This window comes from Uloborus diversus, chromosome 2, assembly GCF_026930045.1.
Source record: "Uloborus diversus isolate 005 chromosome 2, Udiv.v.3.1, whole genome shotgun sequence".
In the NCBI taxonomy this organism is placed as follows: Eukaryota; Metazoa; Arthropoda; class Arachnida; order Araneae; family Uloboridae; genus Uloborus; species Uloborus diversus.
In genome coordinates this window covers 114,498,162-114,521,879 of record NC_072732.1, presented here as the reverse complement: position 1 = coordinate 114,521,879, position 23,718 = coordinate 114,498,162, and the positions used below count along the sequence as shown (strand labels likewise).

Below are 23,718 nucleotides of genomic sequence, written 5' to 3'. Positions count from 1 at the left end.
CAGCTGAAATATTTTACTAATGTATGTTTTCAACCAGTGCTGGGCGTATGGGGGAGCAAGATGCAGTCCTTGCCCTAGGCGGCCATTTCAACCTATTTCTGTGTGTATGTTTTAACTTGATATAAAAACTTGAAGGCAAGATGGGCAAGTGTGGCAGTTTCTAGCTTTTGCCCGTAAAAATCGAAGTTCTGGCACTGTTTTCAACTAATCATCATTATTTGAATTTGGAATTATTGTTTGATACAGGAAAGAATGCATAAAACATCAGGCTATTTTTATATTTAATGCAGGAGTTTTTAAAAAAAAAAAACTTTTTTTTTTTTTGAAAGGATAAAATGAATAGCATTTTTTTTAAAAGGTTTTTCTGAATTTGCATTTTCATTTCGTCTATAAGAAATATATTATTCATATTTGCTATTTTGTTTTTATCTGTATTTAATATTTTTGTAACTGAAGGAAGCTTTATACTTTTATACATTATTTTTTCCTCAGAGGTTTGACAGATGAAAGTGAAATATTAAAGTTTTTACAGCATGGAACTTTGGTTGGTCTGTTGCCTGTTCCACATCCTATTTTAATTCGAAAATATCAGGCTAATAGTGGTACAACCATGTGGTTCCGCACATACATGTGGGGAGTTATTTATTTACGGTGAGTTTAAAGCTGATTTTGCATGAAAAGATTTGTTGTTTGAACAATCAAGATTGCTTATTCTTTTCACTTTATACTGGCCTTGATGTCAGTTAATGTTAAGTAGTAATAAATTGACTTTATATATGCATTACTACTTTCTGGTTACTGTGTCATATTTAAATGGGTTAGTATTAGTGAGGCTTATGTCATGTGTCATAAGATTTAAGAAAAATTGAAAAGTAACAAATTTAAATTTAACATCTTAGTATTTTTCCTCACATTAAAATTACTTTGAATGTGATAAAATTCATAAGTAATAATTTGAATTAATTTTGCACTGTGGTACTATATTGTAACTTTCATTCAATGTAAAAACAATATGTTTGTTTCCGGGTTCGAATCCCGGCTCGGGCTTGGACGTACTTTCTCTCTCCTGTCCTTGTCCTTTCTTTGTGTGAATGTGTTGTTATGATGTAAATGGTTGCCTACCCTATAAACGGGTCCTTATGGTGTTTGTGTACTGTAGAAGTCAGACTTCACACCAAATTACGGTACAGTAGGAAAAGTGAAGCAGCGCACCCCAAATTGCCAGCCTAGCTGGCAAACGACAATAACAACATGTTTGTTTACCAATTATCTAATGTTTAAATTTGTTTACTATTCTGTCGCCGAAAATTCACTGTAACTCTAATAGAAATTTTCCCAATGTTTTTTTTTTTAACCTCAAATTTCTAAAACAAACCTTTTAGCCCTTTTGTGACGTCACAAATGATAAACTCTTCTTGAATGTTTACACAACATGCTATCTACTGCTGTGTGTATTCAATTTGTGTGCTAAATCGTACGTTTTCTTAATGAGAATGCAGAAGAATGAATAAATTTGTCACAGCTCAAATGGATAATCTTTCGAAAATTAGACGAATGACAAATTCTTGCTGAAGTAAAGCAAATGTTCTTTAATTCACTACATAACAATTCCACCTCTGTTACCCTTTACTTTCTGGTATTGTTCTCAGCAGTAGACTCATTAAGATGTATGTCTTATTTGGGTTCTTTTCCCGTAGTATATAACTTAGTAAAAGTTTTGATAAGTTTACTTAGTCAAAGTGTTTATAGTTTCATTAGTTTAAATTATTAATAATAGTGTTAGTATAGATCATCAAAAATCCCCATTACCTTTAGCAGAATCTTAAAATCAAAAATACAGCAGAATCCTCTAAGAGCACCTAAGGATATGAAATCATTTCTATAAAAATAATTAGGAATGCTTTAAAGTTTGCCACATGATATTTTTTTTTTCTTGAATGAAAAATGTTTTAGAATTGTCCAAAAATACAATGGCAATGGAATATACGGTGAGCATTAACCCTGTCACTTAAGAGTATGTTTTTTTATATTAATTTAGAGGGCCTAAAAATCAAAACTTTTATAACTTATATGAAATATTTAAACATTATAAAAAAGTTTTCAATGGGAAAAATAACAAAAATCGCTCAAGAGATTGTTTCCCGGAGCTTGCTTCCAAAGAACAGATCACATGACCTCAACGCTGGAAAAAGTTTTTTTAAAATCTCTGCTCTTTTTTCATGCAAATATCTTTTTTTTTTTTTTTTGGCAGTGAGCTTTTTAATAATAAGAGTATTTAGTAAAATAATGCACAGTCTGGTGGTGTTTTAACATCCATCTATTGATGATGTCATACGCCAAAGTACTATTTTCGAATATTTCACCTACTCATAGTTTAATTAATTTTTAATTTAGTAATGGGTTGATTTACAAGAAAATGGTTTTCAGAAATGGATTTTTCTCAAAGTCTTCTATATATAAACAATATTTTTTTTAAAAAAAAATGGGAAACTTCATTATTGACAGCTTGGTAATAAAAACCACTTTTTTTTTGTCTGATTTGGAATTTAAGATTTTTTTTATATATATATATATATATATAAAAAAACTTTCAGATTTTTTTGTTGCAAAATCTCTAGATGTTTTGCTACTTCAATTACTTTTTTTAATGGTTACTTTATTAGATCACATGGTAAAATTACTATATTGGAACAGTTTAGTGCTCAAGTTAATTTTTCATTTGCTACATCAGAATTGCTCTTGCACTGTTGCAATAATTGAGGTAGGGAAGAAAAAATAATTTAAAAAGTTGCCTGAACAAAAATAAAAGAACAGCTTTCTTAAAGGTTACAATTGCAATGTAAGGATTATTTATTTTGGTAATAATAATGATTGAGCATTTTTTAGCATTGAATTTTTGTAAGTAAAGTATTTTACTACATTCATTTATTGTAATCAACTAACTTGAAACTTATTATTATCGATTTGTATCAAATATTGCAGTTGCTTTGTTAATTTTATTTATTTATTTATTTTAAATATTATTCAAAAAATGTCATCATAAATCCTCAATAATAACATTGTTTTTTTTTTTTTTAGCAATGTTGATCCACCAATCTGGTATGATACAGATGTCAAGTTGTTTGAAATACAAAGAATTTAATGATTCTAAGAAATTTTGCTCTACGTTGTGGACATTCACGAGCAGTAATCGATTATTCCAAAAAAAAAAAGAAAAAACTATAATTACCTGTTGTTTCAGCCAATATTTGAAATTATCTTGAAATATTTTTTGGAAGTGGCATTGTGTAAAAATGTATTAGCTAACAATTATTTTTATAGAGATGGTATTGGGATTGAAAAAATTATATTTATTATATACCAAAGAATCATTTTGATCTCATATATTAGTTTTTAAATATGTCAGTTTTATTGAAATGTTTCAACAATTTTAAAAGTTTATTTAAATTTATGAGAAACCAAAAGTGCAATGCGTAAATATTATCATTATTATTGTTTTGAGCTTTGCTCTTTTGTTGATCAATTTTAGATTTATTTTAAACTCATTTAATTGCATTAAAATTTAGTCATTTTAACCTTAATGCATTATGAATAAATGTACTTCAATTCCAAATCTATATACATATATATTATCTATGTCTATATTGCATTTCCACTTGGCATTTCACAATTTGAATTTTTATTATTAATTTATGTTAGCACTGAGTGTTTGAAAGAGAAAAATATCTCCGGTGATTATATTCTAAGAAAAAAAAATCATTCTCTTCCTGTTTTTTTTCCCCTTAAATATTGTTTTATTTATGAGTATCTTGAATGTAACATTTAAATTTTTTAATGGAGAATACAGTATTTTGCTAATTATTCAAATATAAAACTGCAACATGAAATATTATTCATTGACTGCATAAAATAAACATACACAATTTATGGTTATATACAAAACTTTTAAAAATGCTTTAGGTGCTAATAATCTTTAGCTTGTATTTCAAATCAAAATAATCAGGTATCTGTTTTTCTCCTTTCAGCATATTTATAAATAAAACAACTGTATCCTTAAGTTTTAAGAATAACTGTGATGTTTATTACCTCTAGTACACCATTATGTTATTGATATTTGTTTGAAATTCAGTATTTTATAAGCACCTTTTTTGTACTTTTTGTTTATTAAGGTTTTGTACCTTTTGTTTATATGGTTTATGTGATCAAAATCTTTTTATGAAATAAAAGTTTGAAAAACAAAGTGAAATTATTTTACATTTTACAGGGTTTGTACGCTCCTTCAAAACTCTTTCAATTAGGTTCTTATGTAGTTCATAACTACATAATCTTCCTATATAACAGTAATTTAAAATACTTCGATCAATAACTTAATTTCGTCACAAGGGCGATTTTAATGTAATAGTGATTTTGTATATTTATTTTTTCTTCATAAAGATGTGATATACAAATCGATTATAGAAGTCATAAAAGTTGAAGTTGGAAATTTTATCAGGTGACTAAGACATTTCATAAGTGAAGTATATGTAGTTTTATGATTGTTGCTTTTCTCTCCACCACTCTCAGCAGCAAAAGTCAGTATATTAAATTATTATTTTAATACTCAAAAATACATAAGTAGATGTGATTGTGTTAAAAGAACAATTGCTTAGTAAATTGCAGTTTTGACATTGTAAAAAGGGTGTAAAAGGGGTCCACAAATGTCATGCCTTAAAGGGGGAGACGGGTTTATAAAATTGTGACAATGGTACGTGAGAAGGTAATAAAAAGTGACCTCATGCAGTTATTACAACAATATATTTGAAAAATCTAACATGTGAAAAGGGGAGCAGTAAGGTGAAATGCGACACTTTGTGACACAGTAGGTCGAATATGTTTAAAAAAAAAGCAGACCCCGAAGAGTTCCTATTTTTCCTACTTTTTAGAGCTCTCTCCTTATTTTCCTACTTTTTCCTTTTTTTTCCTACTTTTTCTTTCTTTAGTATAGCACTTCTAATTATGCATTGATTCTTATTTTTACAATGCTGCACCGATTAATTTTCTGCATGTTTTGATTTTGAAAAGTAAAAGAAACAAACTGATACTGAGCTTTTCATTGAATGACTACAGTAATTTCTGGAAGGAACGCCGCGGCGTTTGCTTGTTTAAAAGTTAAATTTTCGTAAGTGACTTTTTTGCCGTAGCAGCGTTTATGATCAACTTTTCTTTTTGTCGCCCCGACTTCAGTCCTACTGTTTTAACGAAACAATAAAGACATAGATACTGGCACATTCTGATGCTATTATATATTACTTACCCGTCAATTAGAAGCTTTAATTAAAGTAAACGGCCAACTGTTTAAAAAGTGCGGGAAAAGCCGAATTTCCTATTCGCCAATGAAGCCCTATTTAAACAGAAAGGCAATGTAAAACCTTAAAAGGAACGTCAGAAGCAAAAAATGAAAAGCCTGTACACTGTACATAGTTTATTGATGTTAGTACAAAATAAAAGCGACAGATTCGAGAAATTCGCAAAAAACGGACCACGTCAAAAATAATCGAGGAAACTAACTTTTTTCATACATAAATATGATTATTGTTCATTCTAAATCGTAAACATAATTATAAAATTTCATTTTCTTTCCTTGCAAGGAGTATTTGTAAAAAAAAAAAGAAAAAAAAAGGGCAAAATCTAAATGAGCAAAATGTTCCCGATTTTCGGAGAAAATCGGAATTTAATTCAAATTCCGTTTTTATTTCTTCTTATTTTTAAAAGTTGAGGGATAAAGCCACAAGCAAATATGTACTGTATTTTTTTTTAATATTTTTAATGGGGTATTTTCTACTCTTATATAACATCAATATCAAGGAGTTGCTCATGATTTTTAAGTGCTGCGTTTTTGGCAATGCGGCATTACTGAACATTTAAAATATTTATGACAGACTCTTACTCTTTTCGGGGTGCGGCAATTATACCGATGCATCGTATCTACTGCAAGTTATTGTACTTAGGGTGCCTGATCAAAGGGGGGGGAGAGATATACACTGGAGCACTGTTTATACGTTTCACTTTTATACGTTTTTATCATTTATAAGTTTTTTAAATTGGTTCCTGCAGAGTCAAATACACATTAACGTATATCTATTATACGTTTTTTCCTTTATACGCTTTTTTCATACAGTTCCTTCAAAAACGTATAAACGGTGCTTCACTGTATATGCAGGCATTTGATACCAGGTGCTCCCCGCTCACTCTCAATTTCGTGAACAATTTCCGAAGGAATATTTTTGTTGTATGGTGAGGATTGAGAAAAACTACATGCCTTCTCTTTAATGCATAGAGAAACATTAGAAACTGATCTTTGTCATCGATAAAAATGTTATGTTTACCATGCATGGATTTTTCTTTTTTTTCCCGTGACAAAAATTTTGGAACAAAGAGAGATAAAATCATCAGACAAATAAAACAATATTCGTTTTTATTGCTTGATTAAAATTAAAACTGGCCCGTCATTTTGATTTTTTCCCCGGGAATGGCTAGCAAAGGATGTATACTGAATGCAAATTTTATATGAAAACAACAAAAACCGCACAAACTTGTATTGCCTGGGAGGGGAGAAATTGACCCCACTGACCCCCATAAATGACGTGCCTCAAACAAAAGTTTTCTGTTGAATGCTAAAAATACGTAGCATAATACAAACCCTTTAGTTTACTTATTTCGTTATTTATTTAGTTTAATTATTTTATTACAAATTTTATGTCCAGTATTTAAGAACAAATTTATTTTAGATCTGCATATTCAGTCTTTTTCTTTTTTTTTTTTTTCAAATTCAAACATTTGCCAATGTTTATGCAAGAATGCATGTCAGCTGCTGATTATTTTTAACTAAAACTAATTTAATATTTGCTTTGCTTTTTGTATCATAGTTTATGACAACAGGAGCTGAAAGTTAGTATTTTCGACTGATAAATGGATGCTCTCGAAGAAATGTTTTCGTTTTTGACAAAACAAATCATTAACAAAAATGGTTTTATTGCACTAAAATATGAGTTTTATTATTATTATTACTATTGTTTCTCTATCACACTTAAAAATTTTATTACTGTATTGTTGAAAGGTGTTTCTTTGTTTGGATTTTATTTTCATATTTTTGTAATTAATATCTTAGTTTCCACCAGTTTATTTTTCATACTGATGATTGTCAGCTTCTCTTTCGTTTTGTTTTTTCGACTGGGTCTCTTTCATTAAATCCCTTCAATACTTCAAAAGTACTGTTAGTTTATTTGTGGGACAGTTTTAAATCAAAAATATCGTTAGTTTATTTTACATTAGAAATGAAATTTACGCTAAAGTTTTCCTCTTGACGTGTGTGTAGTCCTATATCTTCCTATTTTTTCCTACTTTTTAAAGTGATTTTGTTCCTACTTTTCCTTCTTTTTAAATTTTTGGTTCCTTATTTCCTACTTTTTCCCAACAGAAAATCACTTCGGGGTCTGAAAAAGTGTGACATCTTTTAAGGACAGCCCAAAATGACTCCTTCGTAATCTCATTTTACTCCTTCAAAACTCCTTAATTTTATTTTCTGCCATTTAGTATGAACCTTGATTTTAGGTAGCTATTGTCAGTTAGGTATGCTATGAAATAAAAGCCAAGTTCAAATTTTGAATCTTTACAACCTTGTATTCAAGATAAAATTTTTCTAAGAAAAAGAAATATGCAGTGAAAAGAAAAAAAAAAGATTTTAGGCTGAATTCATATTACTACATGCATGTATTTTTTTCTTTGTGAATATTTGTGAAAAATTGTATTACAATATTATATTACAACGTGAGTTCAAAATAGGCAAAATTTGAACTTAAACCCTTGTATTTGAAATTAATCCCCTTTTCCATAACATGGAAGATACATTATACAAAACTAATTTCATGAAAATATAATGAATTTGGTTTACAGCTTCAAATATCTTTACTGTGTTTTTATCAATGGCTACCAAGCAATTTACACAGCTTTTCAACAATTGTAATACAATTTACTTTAATATGAACTAAATTACAATGTTATGTACATAAATGAAAAATGAAGATATAGTTATAATAATTCCTCCATTTCTCTAAGAAACTGTTGGTATGCATCATCTTTAGTAGGTGCTGATATAGATGGATTTGCAACAGGTGTAGTTGATGGATAATTGTCTTTTGGTTCAACTAGAAAAAAAAATGCATTTTACAACACAAAATTTTTAATGGTACAACTATTATGTAAAAAAAAAAAAAGCACTTTTATTATGAAAATGGGACAAATGAAAACTTTTGAAATAAACTAATGTGGTGTAAAATAAAACAATTCACAGGGGCTAGAAAATGTTTATAGTTTAGAAGCATTTCTCAGTTTCAGAAAATGTTGTACTTTGCTGAGATATGAAATAAATAATAAGTAGAATAATTTTGTTATGATACAGGAAACTTTCAAGTAATAGCTACACATGAATTACCTTTTACTTTCACGTTATGAACAAAATTTCAGTTTGATGTAACTGGTAATAAATCACGGTTCTTTTATCTTTTTTGAATAAAAACCCCATAAATTTTTTTTTTATTTTTTTGGTTTTAACCGGGTTTACTTGGTTTACACTGATGAGCCAAATTATGACCACCCAGTCAATAACACGTTGTGCCACCTTTGGCCTACAAAACAGCTGCGACTCCCCTTAGCATGGATACCAAAAGATCTTGGTAGGCATCTGAAGATGGGTCATTTTACGGTATTCTTGACGTTTATGTAGAGTTGGTAGTGCGACCTTTTTTTGCAATAACTTTTTAATGACTGTTTGATTTGCAAATTATATTAATTTTAGTTGGTGTGTTGGTAGGAAAAGCTCAATAAAATAATATGCTAATCAAACAGTAAATTAAAAAGTTATGGCATAAAAAAGGTCATGTTACGGACTCTACACAAATGTCTAAATTACTGTGAAATGACCCAGATAGATTGAACCAAATGTTAATGCAGCGGTCAGATGGCGGTGCTTCAGCTCTAAGCTGCCATTCCATGAAATCCCAAATGTGCTCTATACGATTTAAATCCAGTGAATTTGGTGGCTAGGGCAGTAATTGGAATTCTTCATCATGCTGCTGGAACCATTCCAGCACATTCTAGCCTTGTGATATGGGGCGTTGTCCTGCTGGAAGATGCTATTTTCAGTTGGGAAGTCCGACGCCATGTATGGGTGCACCTGATCCGCCATGATGTTCAAATAGTCCACAGACGTCGTGGAATGTTCTAAAAAACTAAGGGCCGAAGAGCCTACCAGGAAAAATTCCCTTAAAACATACCAGCCTGTTTACGATCAACAGTACAAGACGGAAGCAACTGTTTGCATGGAAGACAGCAAACCCTGACGAGACCATCCATGTGATCAATGAGAAATCCCGATTCATTGGACCAGACAACTCTCTTAAAGTCATCCAAGGACCAGTCTCGATGTTCTCGGGCCCACTGTAGACATAGTGGGCGATGATGAGTGGTCAATAGAGGCATACGAGTGGGACATCTGCTGCGCAGTCTCATATTCAACTGTGTCCGCTGAACTGTATGTTTAGAAAAACTTCCACTCGCACCTGCATTGTATTGAGCTGTCAGTTCATCAACTGTCTGCCTCTGATTTTGTTTTACCATGCGGCCTAGTCTGCGACGTCTCTCATCTTTGATGACACGTTGCTATCCAACACCTTTACGTCTACTGTTGGTTTCACCGTCCTTTTCCCACTTCGCATAAATACTAACAACGGCAGATCGTGAACAATCTTCCAGTCTTGAGTTTCTGAGATATTCGTTTCGTTAAAAAAAAGTTAGCGGTGGTCATAATATGTTTTGGCTCTTCAGTATATATACTATTTGTAAGAAAATCAATTTGATTAAAAGAAAGTCATGAAGTTTTTATGGAGTAATTACTGATGAATGATGGACATTCACATTTGTACCTTATTTCTTAATGATTTCTTAAATAAATTAAAATAAATCATGTAATTTCATTTCCTCAAAATTAGAGCTTATATTGTTTGAAAAGCTTTAACTATTAAAAAAATTACTATACATAAATAGATCTTCACTTGAATAATCAAAGAAATAATTTAGGAGGAGTAATTAGAAATAACTAAGAATTAAATATTGGAAATTAATTTTCCCATTTGTTTAGCTTTTTATGATAAACAAATTAATAAAAAAAGATAAAATTAAAATCATGTACTCTTGAGCAAAATTTGTCAGACATAGAAATCATTTTGCAGTTTCTAGAAATTAATCTCAAATCTGATACACATTACATATGTTTAAAATCATTAAATCAACACATATTTCTTTTAAAGCTAAAAAAAATACAGATCATGTCTTAATGTATCAATGAGAACATATACAACGTGTTCCGTTTTAATCTGCAAGACTTTTATTTTTGCAACCGTTAGTCCTAGATGTACAGTGGCTCCCAAAAGTCTTCGTACACCTACTACTTTCAACGAAATAGGTCCCAATCTATTGGTTACAATTAATATTTCAGAATAGGTATTTAATTATAAGATCTATGATCAATTTTCAACAAACTACATGAAAAGATTTTTAAAAATATTAAAACTTTATTTTTTAAAAATCAAAAACCAAAAAGTGCCGGAAATTTTATCTCACAAAAGTCTTCGTACACTTTATAAAATGTCTATATATTATTGAATAATCTAACTTTTGATTAAGTTATTAATTAGTAGAATATCATAGAGTATTCATAACACCTTTTAAACCTCTGGGAAAAGATTTCATTCTTTTTTCTTTTTTTTTGCATAATTTCTGAGTACGTGTTCAACCACACTTCGAGTCTTACTGTTTCAAGCTCTATTTTTATTTTAAAGCGCTATTTTTGTAATCTAGCCTCCAGATATCTCTAAATACGTTACATTAAGTTGAAATCTGGAGATTGAGGGGTATTTTCTAAACTTTAGGACAATTTTCGAGGCAGTAGACGCAAACGTTGAAAACCGTGTGCTTCTTATCGTTATCTTGATAAAAAAAAGTTGTTTCCAATAACCAAATTTTTGGCTAAGAGTTCAAAATTGGTTTTTAAAATATTTAAAGGAACAGCATGATTCATTATTTCATCAAAAAATTACAAATTACCAAGTCCTGATGCTGATATGCACCCTCACACTAGAACACCTCCACCGTCCTGATTAACTGATCCAAATAAGTTCTTAAGATTAAGTTCCTAATTTTTCCTTCTACTTACAGTTAGACAGCAATTTAACCAAAAATGTTTAATTAATTTTTATCTGTAAGTAAGACGTGATTCGAAAACGTTTTTAGCTTATTTATCATTGATTTTCAGACAAAAAGCATAAGCTTTCTGTTTTTCGCACGACCAAGAAAATTTCTACGGGAATAGGTCCCATTTAATCCAGCTAATCAGAGAACTTGGCGAACAATTTTAGGTGAAAATTAAATGTAAAATGTTTCATTTAACTCTGCAGAAACTTTTACAGCACTCAAATGTGTATTTTTCATAAAGTTTTTAACTTTAAATCTCCGATTATGTTTTGTCAATTTTGCCGGTTCACCTTTTCTTACCTTGTTTTCGGTCCGATTCCTTTCTCTAAAGCATTTTATCAAGCACTTTACTATACAAACTAATAAATTAACTAATTTAGAGATATTTCAAACCAATTTACCCCTACTGTGGGGAAAAAATTCAAATTTTGAATGGTGTTTGCGGTTTTTTACGAATACCAGCCACTTTACAGTAATAAGCACAATATTAAGGAAAAAATAAACAAAAAATTAAAGCCAAATGACTTATAAGGGTCAACACAATGCAAAAATATTAATAAAACAGCATATGATAATTTTAATCATGAATTTATTCGAAAATATTTGAGTGTATGATGACTTTTGTGGCGTGTTATTTCTCTGTCTCTTCGTTTTCTGACCCATTTCAAAAAGAAGATCCGTCAATATTTTGAAAAAACCATTGGGATGTATTTAGAATGACATGGGAATGATGTGAAAAAATATTGGACTTCATATTCGAATTCAGTATCGAGTTATTTTGGTTTTACTAAAAAATTTCAAAGTGTACGAACACTTTTGGGAGCCACTGTATACATCCAATTGCAAAAATGTTCAAAATCAGATGATGAGTTTAGATATTGAAAGTTTGAAGTAAAAATAAAAATAGGTAAAAAAATACAAAATTTAACTTTTTATACGGGCTCCAGGTCCCCTAACTTATATTTAGGAAAATAATCCTCATTGAAAAATAATTCTAACATTAAAAGCTTGACATTGGTACGACCAATATTCGCGGAGATAAGAAAAGCAGTGTTTAGTGACTTACACCACTTTTCACTCACCGTCAATAACACCTTTTGGAGGGAAATACGTCGGTTTACAAGGGTTTAAAATTATATGTGTGCATGGAGTGTGGTTTTTCAAATTGTTCGAGGCTTTGTAGTGTGTGTTTCCGTATCATGGCATAACTTTTGCATTAATTTTAACTAACAATGACAAATTTAAATACTTTTTTTTTTATCTCCGACAGCCAGTCATTCTTCTGAAAGGGCGATAAGTTCTAATCTCATCTTCTGTATCGTCCCTAAAAACTTTAAACTCGAATATCTCCTTCAATTTTGGTCACACAAATGTCAAGTTTTTTGTGTCAATAATAGTTTTCAATGGAGATTATTTCTCTAAATATTAGTTAAAGGAATTAGGGCCTGTATAAAAAGTTACATTTTGTATTTTTTCACTCATTTTTCTTTTCAATTTTGAACGTTTTTGCAATTGTAAGTATACATCTAGGACTAACAGTTGCAAAAATCAAGGTCTTGCAGGTTAAAACGGAAACCTCTGTACATATATAGCAGGAATAGGCATTAAGAAAATCATTTTGTTTTTCATTATGGATATTATTTTTCTTGGTTTAATTTTAAATACATTTAGGAAACAATTTTACTTTAAAAAAAATATTTTAATCAAAAGCCTACAGTAAAAAGACAAGCTCTGAAGTCTTTTCCAACTATTATGCATTACTTACTTTCCATTGTACAAATCCAAATAATGAAAATACTTTTTTTAGCACATTTTAATAAAGACTTAATCGTAAAAATTAATGTTTATTGATTTTTCCACCACTCATACAGGGGGATTTCTTTTATCATATTGGGATCAAAACAGTTCTTTGAAATTTGAACATTTGGCATTAAATTTCACTGTAAGTGCAGAGTTGACAAGTATTTTCTGTATTCAAAATTTGATGCATCTTTTTTTTTTGCTCTGATTGTTTCCTGAATTTGGCATATATGTCAAAAGGAGTGTAGGGCACAACAATTTTCACGCCTACACTTTTAAGTGTTTTTGGACATCTTCAGTTTTTTCCCCCCTCTCCTCATTTAAAAACTCTCCAGATATTTTATATACACTACAGATTACATCAACGGTATTTGATCCATCTCAATAAATCTTTAAGTAATCAAGTAGTTATATGAAGTTTTGGTTAAAATATGCTTTCAAAAAGCATACAGTGCAAAGACTTTAGCGCTATTTTGAAATTTAAGAAAAAACTAGAAAAAAGACAACGAACCACTTAGATTTTTTCTCCATGTACTTTTAGAAAAACTTGGTACCGTGTATATATATGTACTGAATAAGACATGTTTCATTGTTCAGAAATGTTGCATTGACTTGAAAAATAAAAATTAATTAAAAGAACAAAACTATTTAGAAAACTTGCATTACATAAAAAATTAATTCTGCAATTTTATTAGTCTGTTATTTATCTCTAAAGCTTTACTGATTGCTTTGCATAAATTGGATTTTACATTTTCTAATAATGTGTTAAATTCATGATAACATTTTTTTGAGGAGGTTTGATGGTTGAAATGAAAAAAAAAAAAAACCTGTTCAAAAACACCAACATGGTTTTTCAAAAAAAACCATTTGGTTTGAACCACGGTTTAAACCAAACAACCCTATCATAAAACATTGAATGCCAATATAAAAAGTTGTGATAGTTTATGAGTTACATTTGTATGAAAATGAAACTTCTGCTACCCAGATTCAAAACAATAGAATATCAGAACTTTTTCAACAAAACTTGTCAATGAGCCATGAAAAACTAACGCATGAAGGTTAAAAAGAGTGAAGCATGTTATTCACATTCAATTTTCAACAAATCACTGGGCAAATCAATTTTCAACAACTTTGCAGATGTTATTGTACAATTATGTAACAATTTAAGGGTTATTAACACATTAAAACATTATGTTGATTTTTTAAATAGATCAAAAAATTAGAATAATCAATTATTTCAATATTTGAAAAGCAGTGAAAGCATTATCACACCCTTTAACCATTAAATTGTGACAAATATAAAACTTGGTGCTCAGAAAATCTTAAATTGGCCTTCTCACCCTAGCGACACAGTGGACAATAAGGTGAATCCTTTACTCCGATTCTATGCAGATGTTTTTGCAAATAGTCATGTCCGGTGATTGCACAAAACAAGCCACTCCAACAGACCAAGGCAATGAATTGGGGATTTTATTACTATTATTGAGCAGGGAATTTCACTTTTTACCCACAATTGCATCACTATATAAAAAAATCAAGCTATTTTTTAGTTTGTCAAAAACAAATTTGTTTAATAATGGGCAGAGGAGAATCTGGTTGGATCATCAGAGATCCAGCCTTAGCAAGTTGATCCGCCTGCTTATTTCCGAAAATGTCCCAATGACTTAGAATCCATTGGAGCGCAACCATTTCCCTAGTTTTCTTAAGCACAAACAGTTTCATTCTACAGGAGCAAAAAAGTGATGCAACAAAGAATTGATGTTGTTACATTTGGAAATATTTTTTTCTCCTTTTAACTTTAATATTCTAATTTTTTGACGCAATATAAACTGTCATCACCATAAACTTTCGGATTATTCCGTTTAAGATTTATTTTTAATAAAGTATATATGAAGTGTTAGGTACACTTTAAAGTCTAAAAAAGGGGGCACATTCATTTAAATACCTAATTTGCGCTTACATTTTGATAGATTAATCTTTTTCCCGAAAAGAGAAAATTTATTCTACTACACAGTTGACACCAGTTGATTGAATCAACCACTTTAATGAATCAAATAGTCGAAAACAGAACAAAATCCAGCTTTATTGAATCAGCCGCTTTATATAATCAAAACTGTTTAGAACAAATGTGATTCATATAAGCGGCGGCCACTGTATTTTAAATTTGGGTTGTAATAAAGAACATATACTTACATGTAGGTCCATTTTTGGATAAGCCTTTCTTCTGTCGATCTTCTCTCTTCACACGCAAAGTTGTAGGCATAAACCTCATAACATCTGCACTTAAGTTTCTAATTTGAGGCTTAGCTTCTATGGTTGCTGATCTTTGAGCTTCCTCTTCAGATGCAAGAACCTTGGGACGTTGCATCAAACTGGGTGGTGCACTTAGCACTGTAATATTTGACGCTGGTGCGGCAGTTGTAGTTGCATTTGTTCCCGGAGGCAACACTGATGAAGTTGTTGTGGTACTAGGTAAACGAGGTGGAGGAGCTGTAGGGGGTCGTAGTAGTCTAGGTGGTGGTAAACCTAAATTATAAAAAATTAAAGCATGCTGTAATAATGGGGGAAAAGTATTTTCTTAAGTGATTTTGATAGTAATATAAGCATTTGGATGGTTATTTTTATCTATTTATTTATTTATTTTCGGCCAGCTTTCCTTCTCTCCCCTCTCCACACATACAGAAAAAAAGAAATAACTTAAAATTAAGCTCATCAATTTTGATAAAACGCAAAATTTATCCATTAAACATATTAAATTTATCATCAGAGCCCAATTTAAACAATTTGACAACTATGGACACAGTAACTATTGGTGGCCTCTTTGTCAGACTTAAGTACTACATTCCAAACTAAAAGCTGACATGAGGATTCACTGAATATTTGATTACTATTCAGCAGTCATTATTTCAAATAGTATTTTAAGTGAAATGTGAAGTGTTAACAGCCCAAGCAGTTGCATTGTTGCTCAATTTAAATACATATCGAGTTATCTTCGTTATAGATGATAACATTTTATTTCTGGCTTATTTAGATAGATCTTCTAAATATGCTTATGGTACTTGATCAATAAAGTATAGTTTTATGATGTATGATTTACATTTTGAAAAGGCTTCTTTAAATTGCTTATTAGCATTAAAATCCATACCTCATGCTTACTTTTTTGTTTTTAATTTCAACTATTTTCATAGGGTGAGACCATAAAAATCTGCCACAGGAGTGACCCCGGTTAGCTAAGTCACAGTATAAAAATATATAAGGGCTGATTAAAGTTTGGAAAAGAAGGGGGAAAACTCTGTTAGTCAGTTTTTTTAAAGGGACGGTGCAATGATGCCTTCTAGTGGTTGCTGATGTATTCTTTTTGAATAGTTTACCATCTTTTGTACAAAACCCTGTAAGTCAACTGAATTATTTGTTTGAAAATAGGTGGTACAAGGGGGAAATTCCATCAGTCAAACATTCAAATGCCCCCTGCACCCTTCATGTATTATGCATGAAAATCATGGTTTTAAAAATCGCTTAAGAACAATTCTCTATCTTTGTTGTGAAACAAGGGGGCCCATATGCAAAGTTGTAAGGGGAGCTCAAATGCTTTCCCCATGGTTTAGCAGGGTATTTTTCCCATGGAAATTGATTTCAGTACAGATTCGAGTTATTAAAATTTTCCATTTTTAATAATCTATTCATTAACGTCTGAAGAAGAAATGTTTTAACATTTTTGCAAAGAAAAACGTATTAAAAGCAAGGAAGTTCTAAAATCTATAGGGGGTGCCTTGAGCTCCTCCCTTGCCCCCCATATGGGTGCCTTTGTAGTGAAAGACACCAAGATTTTGAAATATATATAAACACTTTCAACATTACTAGTGGCATTTAGTAATATTTCAACAATGACACTTATGTGCTATGTTAAATTGTAATTTTTATTTTATGATTGACATAAAACTGAACTACAACTTTAAAAAAACTGTAGGAAAAGTTATATTTTCACAATAAGAGACTAAAGATGACAAATCAAGCTATTTAAGTCGCACAAACTGATCTTACCTGGCGGAGGTCCTGGTGGCAAGCGAATCGGAGGTGCTCCAAGTCGTATGGGTAGACCAGGTGGAGGTAGTGTCGGTCTTCCCGGAGGAGGAGGAGGTACTCCAGGCGGTAACATACGAGGAGGTGGAGGTATACCTGCTCTCAAAGGAGGTGGCCTAAACATTACTGACACATTAGGTGGTGGTCCTAGTTTTAAAAATTGAGGGATTATTTGTATTTAGCAAGACGTAAGAGGAAAACAGTTTAATCCTGAACATTAATATTACAAATGAGACATTTTACAATGGTGGTTTGAAATAATATGTGCATTTTTTTTTTTTTAACTATGAAAATACCAATAAAGAATTAAGTAGAAGTGCCAAATTACAGGTAAAAATGGGGGAATCAACGTAACGTGGAACACTTGGCAGTTTCAAACCAGTCAAAAACAAAGCACTTATCTGCTTGTCAAATGTTGCCCAAATAAATATTGCTGTAATTTTAAACATTAATGATTAATTTTTAAACAAAACAAACTATTGAAGAGGATATAAATTGACATAAAAAGTGCCATTAAAATATGAGGAGCAAAAATAGGAACAGTTATTTAAGCAGGATTATAATAATAATAATTATTATTATTATTTTTATTTTTTTTTGTCAATATGACATGTTTCATGACTCTCCTGTAAAAATCAAAGGTTCAAAAAACACGCAAATAATTTCTCAGCAAATGAGAATCATTAAAAAAATTAATAAATAAAATAATACATTTCCCAACATATTTCTGAATTCCTTCTTTTTTTTAGTTTCAATGATATAAATTTTGATTCTTTCTTTTATTGTATTCAAATATTTCTAACTGGCAGCACAATGCCATTCTGTTATGAAGGTTGAAGTCATTTACATTACTAAAAATATTTCAAATTATACCTTGAGGTAATCCTTGTGGTCTTGGAGGAGGACCTGGTGGTAATGGTGTGGAGTGTGGCACTGGTGGAATAGGAATGTCTTCAAGTTTTGGTCGTTCAGTATCATCAGAAATTTCTTCAGGTGTATCCATATATTCTACATGTTTATCCTAAATAAGATATGTACATGAGTTTCAAAGTAAAATAATTTCCAGAAGAAAAAACTGAATGAATACTAAAACATTCTCTAAATCATTACATGATTACAATAAAAATTATAATGAATAAATAAATGTGTGGTAAATTTCTAGGTAACATGGAATGTTTCATGTTATGATAATTACTCTAATAAATTTGATAAAAACTGACTGAAAAAAAAACATCCAGCTCCTGGCATACATTAGAATTTTGACGTCTTGAATTCATATTCTGTTTTTTGCAATCACGAATCGCAATAGGATCCTACTTATTTGGTTTCTTGCTTCTACAAATAGAATGGAATAGAAATGGACAAGAAATTCCCATGATTCGTCATATTATGACAGATAATTTTCTAGACTAGGCAATACAAGGCCTATCTATGAAAAAAATGGTAACTAGGATATGATAACAAAGATTTGGTTATTACAGGCCAATTTGCACTTGTACACTTATCATAAAGATTACATTTACAGCATAACCGTTAAAGTATGTTTATTTCTTATCAACCTTAAATAATGGAAATTAGCAATCTGGAAATTTTGTATTTAGATGCAATTTTGTTATTTAAATTTTTCTATATAGGTAAAACTTTTTTTTTTTAAATGTAAAATCTGCTTAAGTTAAAATTTGGAAAAGAATGAATGCAAACAGCAGACAATTTATAACCAAACCATGATGACAAAAATCAGTCTCTCTAAATTAATATAAAAAACTACGAGCTAGACCTATTCTCATCGTCAAGGTAACCAGAAAAATCAAAGGAACATGAACTACAGTCAAGTGAGTACAATAAGCAATTTGCACATGCTCAAAAAAAGATTTTTTTTTTTTTTACTTTGTCTATTCTTAGATATGGAACACATGGATGCTGTTGAATCCAATCTAACCTGGAATTGAAGTGTTTAGAAAATGGGGGCAGTGGGATCCTAACATCGAATACAATAAATTTAATCTAGACTAAAAAAACTGCAACATTTCTGAAAAATTCTGTTCATATACATTATTATTAAGCAATGATGTTTTTTATTTCAAATGTGAAGCAAGATTTTCTTTTTTTTTTTTTTTTAATTTAAATTTTTAGCCTTCTTCCCACTGTGCATTTTATGATCCATTCAGACATCTGTCTTAGTTTGCGGTAAATAATGGTAGCAATAAACCATAAAAGTTATCAAAAGTAAATATTTCATTATGATTTTTAAAAACTGCAATCCAGTAGTTTTCCAAAAATGACCAATTAATTGTCAAATAATCTTTTTTCCTGCTATGTTCTGTAATGCTAACATTATTTTCTGTTTTTCAATAACCTTTAAAATAAACTCTTATCAAAATATTACTTTATTAATGTGGTTAGAATAGATATACAGGAAATGCTAAAATTATTGTTATCATTAAGTTAGGATGCCTAACTAAGAGTTAAACTTTAATGATGAACTTCATTTTAACCCTTTGAAGTAATAATAAACATTTAGATAAAAAAATAATTATGCTAAAACAAATGTTTCAAAAAATTAATAATAACATAAAATGCAATTAGTGTTCTGTAAACAGTTATTAAAAAAACTTTCTAAATAAACTAATTTGTCAGAAGTATTCTTACAATTTAACTTTTACCTTGGATTATGAAAAGAAAACTAGCAAAAAAGAACAAAATCAATTATTTACATTTTTGAGTAATATTCTGCTCTGAGCAAGTTCATATATTTGTACTCAGTGGATAGAAATGGTATAACATGGAAAAAGAAAACTATTCTGGGAAATTCGGTCGATCCAAGCATACAAAAGAGAATAAACAAGTTTCAGATAATAAAATGACCAGAAGATTTAATGATTGCACATTACTGAAGGGAAAATTGGATTAAAGTTTATTTTAATATTTAAATGAATAATTTACAACCATGTACCACAAACTAATTAAATCTAAAAAATATTTTATTTCAGTTTCATTGTTTATTTTTAGCATATTTTATTTTCAAGTGATTATTTGAACTGATTAAAATACTGATCTTCCTTTTTGTATGTATAAAGTGTATGCAATTGAAACAAATTAATGCAAAACCTTTTCCTTATCTCTTTCATCTTCAAAATCTGTAGTTTTTAAATGCTGAGCTTCTTTTTCATCAGCAAACCTTATTTTTCTTGATTTTCCTACAAATATTTTAAAAAAAAACAAATAATAATAACAATGACAGCAATAACATGTAAAATAACATTAAATTTTAAAACTTACACAAAAATCTCTAAAATAAGAACTTAATTTACCAAATTTGTCTTGAATAGTAGATTCGTTATCCTCTTCATTTAAAGCATCTAAGGGAAGGAAATATTTGTACCATTTGAATATAAATTTTATTTTAATTAACAAATTGTAACAAATATTTATTTAGTAATTATTAACATTCTAAGCAGTAAAGTGTACAAAACATTCAGAAACTCCATATTAAAAACTGATTGTGCAACTAAATACAAGTGAAATCATGTTACAACAAACAGCGATACAACTAAAGATCCCTTACAATGAACAAAATGTTTGGTCCCGTTTTAAATCCCATTAAGATTACGAATAAAAAATCTCCATTTTAACAAAGCGATTGTTTTCAAAAATTCGTTACAACGAAATGTTTTTCTCAGTGTCAGTTAGAATAGTTTTTTTATGCTGTTTTCGGAAACTAAAAAATGACTTTGCAAAATCATAACGAGAAAACTTCGTTTGTACTTTCGGAACAGAGCCAATCAAGGTGGAAATCCATTCATGCTGAAACGTAAGTTGATGTGTGACAACAAAAGCCAGTATCTAGCCAAGTGCTGTCGATTTGAGCACACTAAGCATAAAGCATCTTCTGAATTTGAAAGGGGGTCAGCAAGTTTTCAACTTTTCTTGTGGTGTAAGTGTCGTTCACAAATCAGAATCTTTTAAATTGTCCTCTGGGACCAAGTCTCTCATACAAAATAACACTTTTTGAGAAGATGACCAATGAATAAAATTTCAGTGTTCAATATCTTTCTCTTTGTTTTTCATAATAAATAATGTGTTAACTTATATTTTAGATTGTTAATAACAATAAATGTTGCAAATTTAAATTATATTGTCCCGTAGATGAAGATAGCGAAGACAATGTGAAAGCCAAATGAAGCGAATACTCGTTAGTCTCAACTCGAGATCTTTATTCAGAACCACGAATGACGTTACATCTGCTTATATACAACTTGACAAAGTGCTGCAACTTTCCAGACTCGGAAAGATACAGAAATTAATAGAACATTCGAGAAAATACGGGAAACAGTACAAATGAAATTTTAGTAAAATTCACTTTGCGCTAGTCGGGATTTGTGTTGGCCCTCGGGAAAAGGACCAACGGATGTGGAATGGTAAGTTCGTGAAGCAATGGAAACTGAATTTCAATTTAAATAACATTTTATTCAAAAACATGTGTAAAATGTAAATAGGCAAAACAAACATTCAACATTTATAAAATCAAATCCCCATAAACAAATTAAATATTTCCCTCAACATACATCAACAAGAAATATCACATTATTTGTTTTCTCTAAATTTCAGTTCTAAAACGTCCTCAATAAACAACCCTAAACAGCATGCCACATTTCCAAGAAAAAAACTATTTGAAAAATTTCATACCCTTGTAAGTCCACTCACAAGCACTTGGCACACAAAACATGAAGGCCACATCCATCAATAGGATGAACTTTTGAGTTGAAAAAACCACACGTCCACTCGTAGACGACAGACCATCCTCTGTCAATGGTCACTGCATTCCAGGCACACCCATACCACAGTAGAGGACTCCTCACCATGTGCAGTACAGGAAATTATTTACCTGGTTTCTTTGCCAAACAGGAGAACATTCAGTAGTACAGTCTATTAGAGGTCACCTCACCCTAATAGGGGACACACAGTCGAAGAAATGCCTCACCTTACACTGAACCCGTACGGTCCGACCAGCTTGGAACCTAGGATGAGCAGCTTCGGTCCTCCGGTCCTGTTAAGCCTATTTCAATACAACTCTTTCTTTCTACTTAATTTTATTTTCACAAAACCGCCTTCTAAACATAAGGTACTGTTTCAGAACTTATCCTGCACTTCAAGCAGGCAAAACGAACTTTAATTTTACATTTCTTCATTAAACTTCCACGTCCCCTGCGTGGACAAATCAACCAGAGCTCACATGCTCACATCAAAATAAACCGTCTGCAGAACGGAAGCAAATCATAAGAGATCGATTGATTGATTAACTTTCTATTTAAACTATCACTGTTTCCCCGACGCAATGACGTGACGTCATCAAAATTTGCATCTATTGCCTCTCAAAGCAACTCAACGCAGTTACTATTTTAACTGTTGCTATTTTAAATTATCTTCTTCACTGCTTTCAGCAGAAAGATCCTCAACTCTTGAGACCTGACGCCACATCCGCCGATGGGCGAAACACGTGATCGACATGTTGGGTGTTTAGTCACTTGGGGATTTCATACGTCTGCCGGATAATTTATGTCTTTTAAAACCGGGAATCTATTTTTCTCAGATTGGTTTGAATTTGCAGGTAAGTTTTAAGCAATTTAAAATACAGTCAAGCTTTTTACGAATCTCTCCAAGAACCAAAATAATGGCTTTTGCCAACAATTTGAACCCAGGTCGCTCGCGTGGGAGGCGAGAATTCTACCACTGAGCCAGTTTTCCACAGATGTAAAGTGCAAACTTCGCTACATTTCCCCCTTCTTAGGAAAAAACAGCGTTCCGCTGTAATCTGGACTGGCTTTGTGCAACAGGTCTCCTTGGATTTTTATATGGTTTTGCGTCATCTAGTTGTCTCTTCGGATCACAATAGGGTTTCAACCTCAGGACATGAACCACGTCTTTTCGACTTCGTCGTTTGCTTTTTTCCTCCAAACTTTGTACTTCGTATGTCAAGTCAGATAATCGTCCAGTTATTCTGTAAGGGCCGAAATAGCGTCTCAAGAGCTTTTTAGAGTCCAACTTTTCGTACTGGAGTAAAAACCCAAACTAAGTCACCGATATTGTAATTGACTGGTCCATGCATCTTATCATACCGCTGCTTATCTACCGCTTGTGCTTCCATAATGTGTAATTTCGCAAGCTGTCGAGCTTCCTCAGCCCTGGTGATCAGCTGTTGGACATAGTTGTCGTCATAACTCCATGTGTCGTAGGGAAGAATTACGTCGAGAGGGGTTTCGATATCTCGGCCATGTACGAGAAAGAAAGGGCTAAATCCCGTAGTGTCTTGTTTTGCCGAATTGTAGGCAAAAGTCACAAAGGGTAGGATGCTATCCCAGTTTCGCTGCTTGACGTCCACGTACATAGACAACATGTCTGCTAATGTTTTATTGAACCTCTCGATCAAACCATTGGTTTGTGGATGGTAAGCAGTCACAAGAAGATGAGACGTCTGGCACAGCTGGTTGATAGTTTTCACTAGATTAGATAAGAATGAATGTCCTCTATCACTTATCATTTCTTTCGGAGCAC

General features: G+C 31.1%; 3 protein-coding genes across 4 annotated transcripts in view; 2 read left to right on the top strand and 1 right to left on the bottom strand.

The window, feature by feature from the left end:
- The window catches only part of LOC129215995 (protein HID1-like), a 64,939-nt gene extending 60,773 nt beyond the window's left edge, over positions 1–4,166 (top strand). The window contains exons 18-19 of one of the 2 annotated variants that reach the window (XM_054850127.1): positions 493–651; positions 3,079–4,166. In XM_054850127.1, the coding sequence (XP_054706102.1) occupies positions 493–651; positions 3,079–3,142 (223 nt within the window). In that variant the 3' untranslated portion in view covers positions 3,143–4,166. The remainder of the gene's footprint in view (positions 1–492; positions 652–3,078) is intronic. The other variant, XM_054850129.1, reaches the window with a different exon arrangement.
- Positions 1–23,718, top strand: part of LOC129215998 (protein FAM89A-like) — a 260,114-nt gene that overhangs the window by 152,360 nt on the left and 84,036 nt on the right. The gene's annotated exons all lie outside the window — the stretch shown is intronic.
- LOC129215996 (WW domain-binding protein 11-like) overlaps positions 7,868–23,718 on the bottom strand; it is a 40,064-nt gene continuing 24,213 nt past the window's right edge. The window contains exons 9-14 of the mRNA XM_054850130.1: positions 20,478–20,525; positions 20,275–20,363; positions 18,040–18,187; positions 17,128–17,313; positions 15,280–15,612; positions 7,868–8,183 (exon numbers count right to left, since the gene is read on the bottom strand). Of these exons, the coding sequence (XP_054706105.1) occupies positions 8,068–8,183; positions 15,280–15,612; positions 17,128–17,313; positions 18,040–18,187; positions 20,275–20,363; positions 20,478–20,525 (920 nt within the window). The 3' untranslated portion in view covers positions 7,868–8,067. The remainder of the gene's footprint in view (positions 8,184–15,279; positions 15,613–17,127; positions 17,314–18,039; positions 18,188–20,274; positions 20,364–20,477; positions 20,526–23,718) is intronic.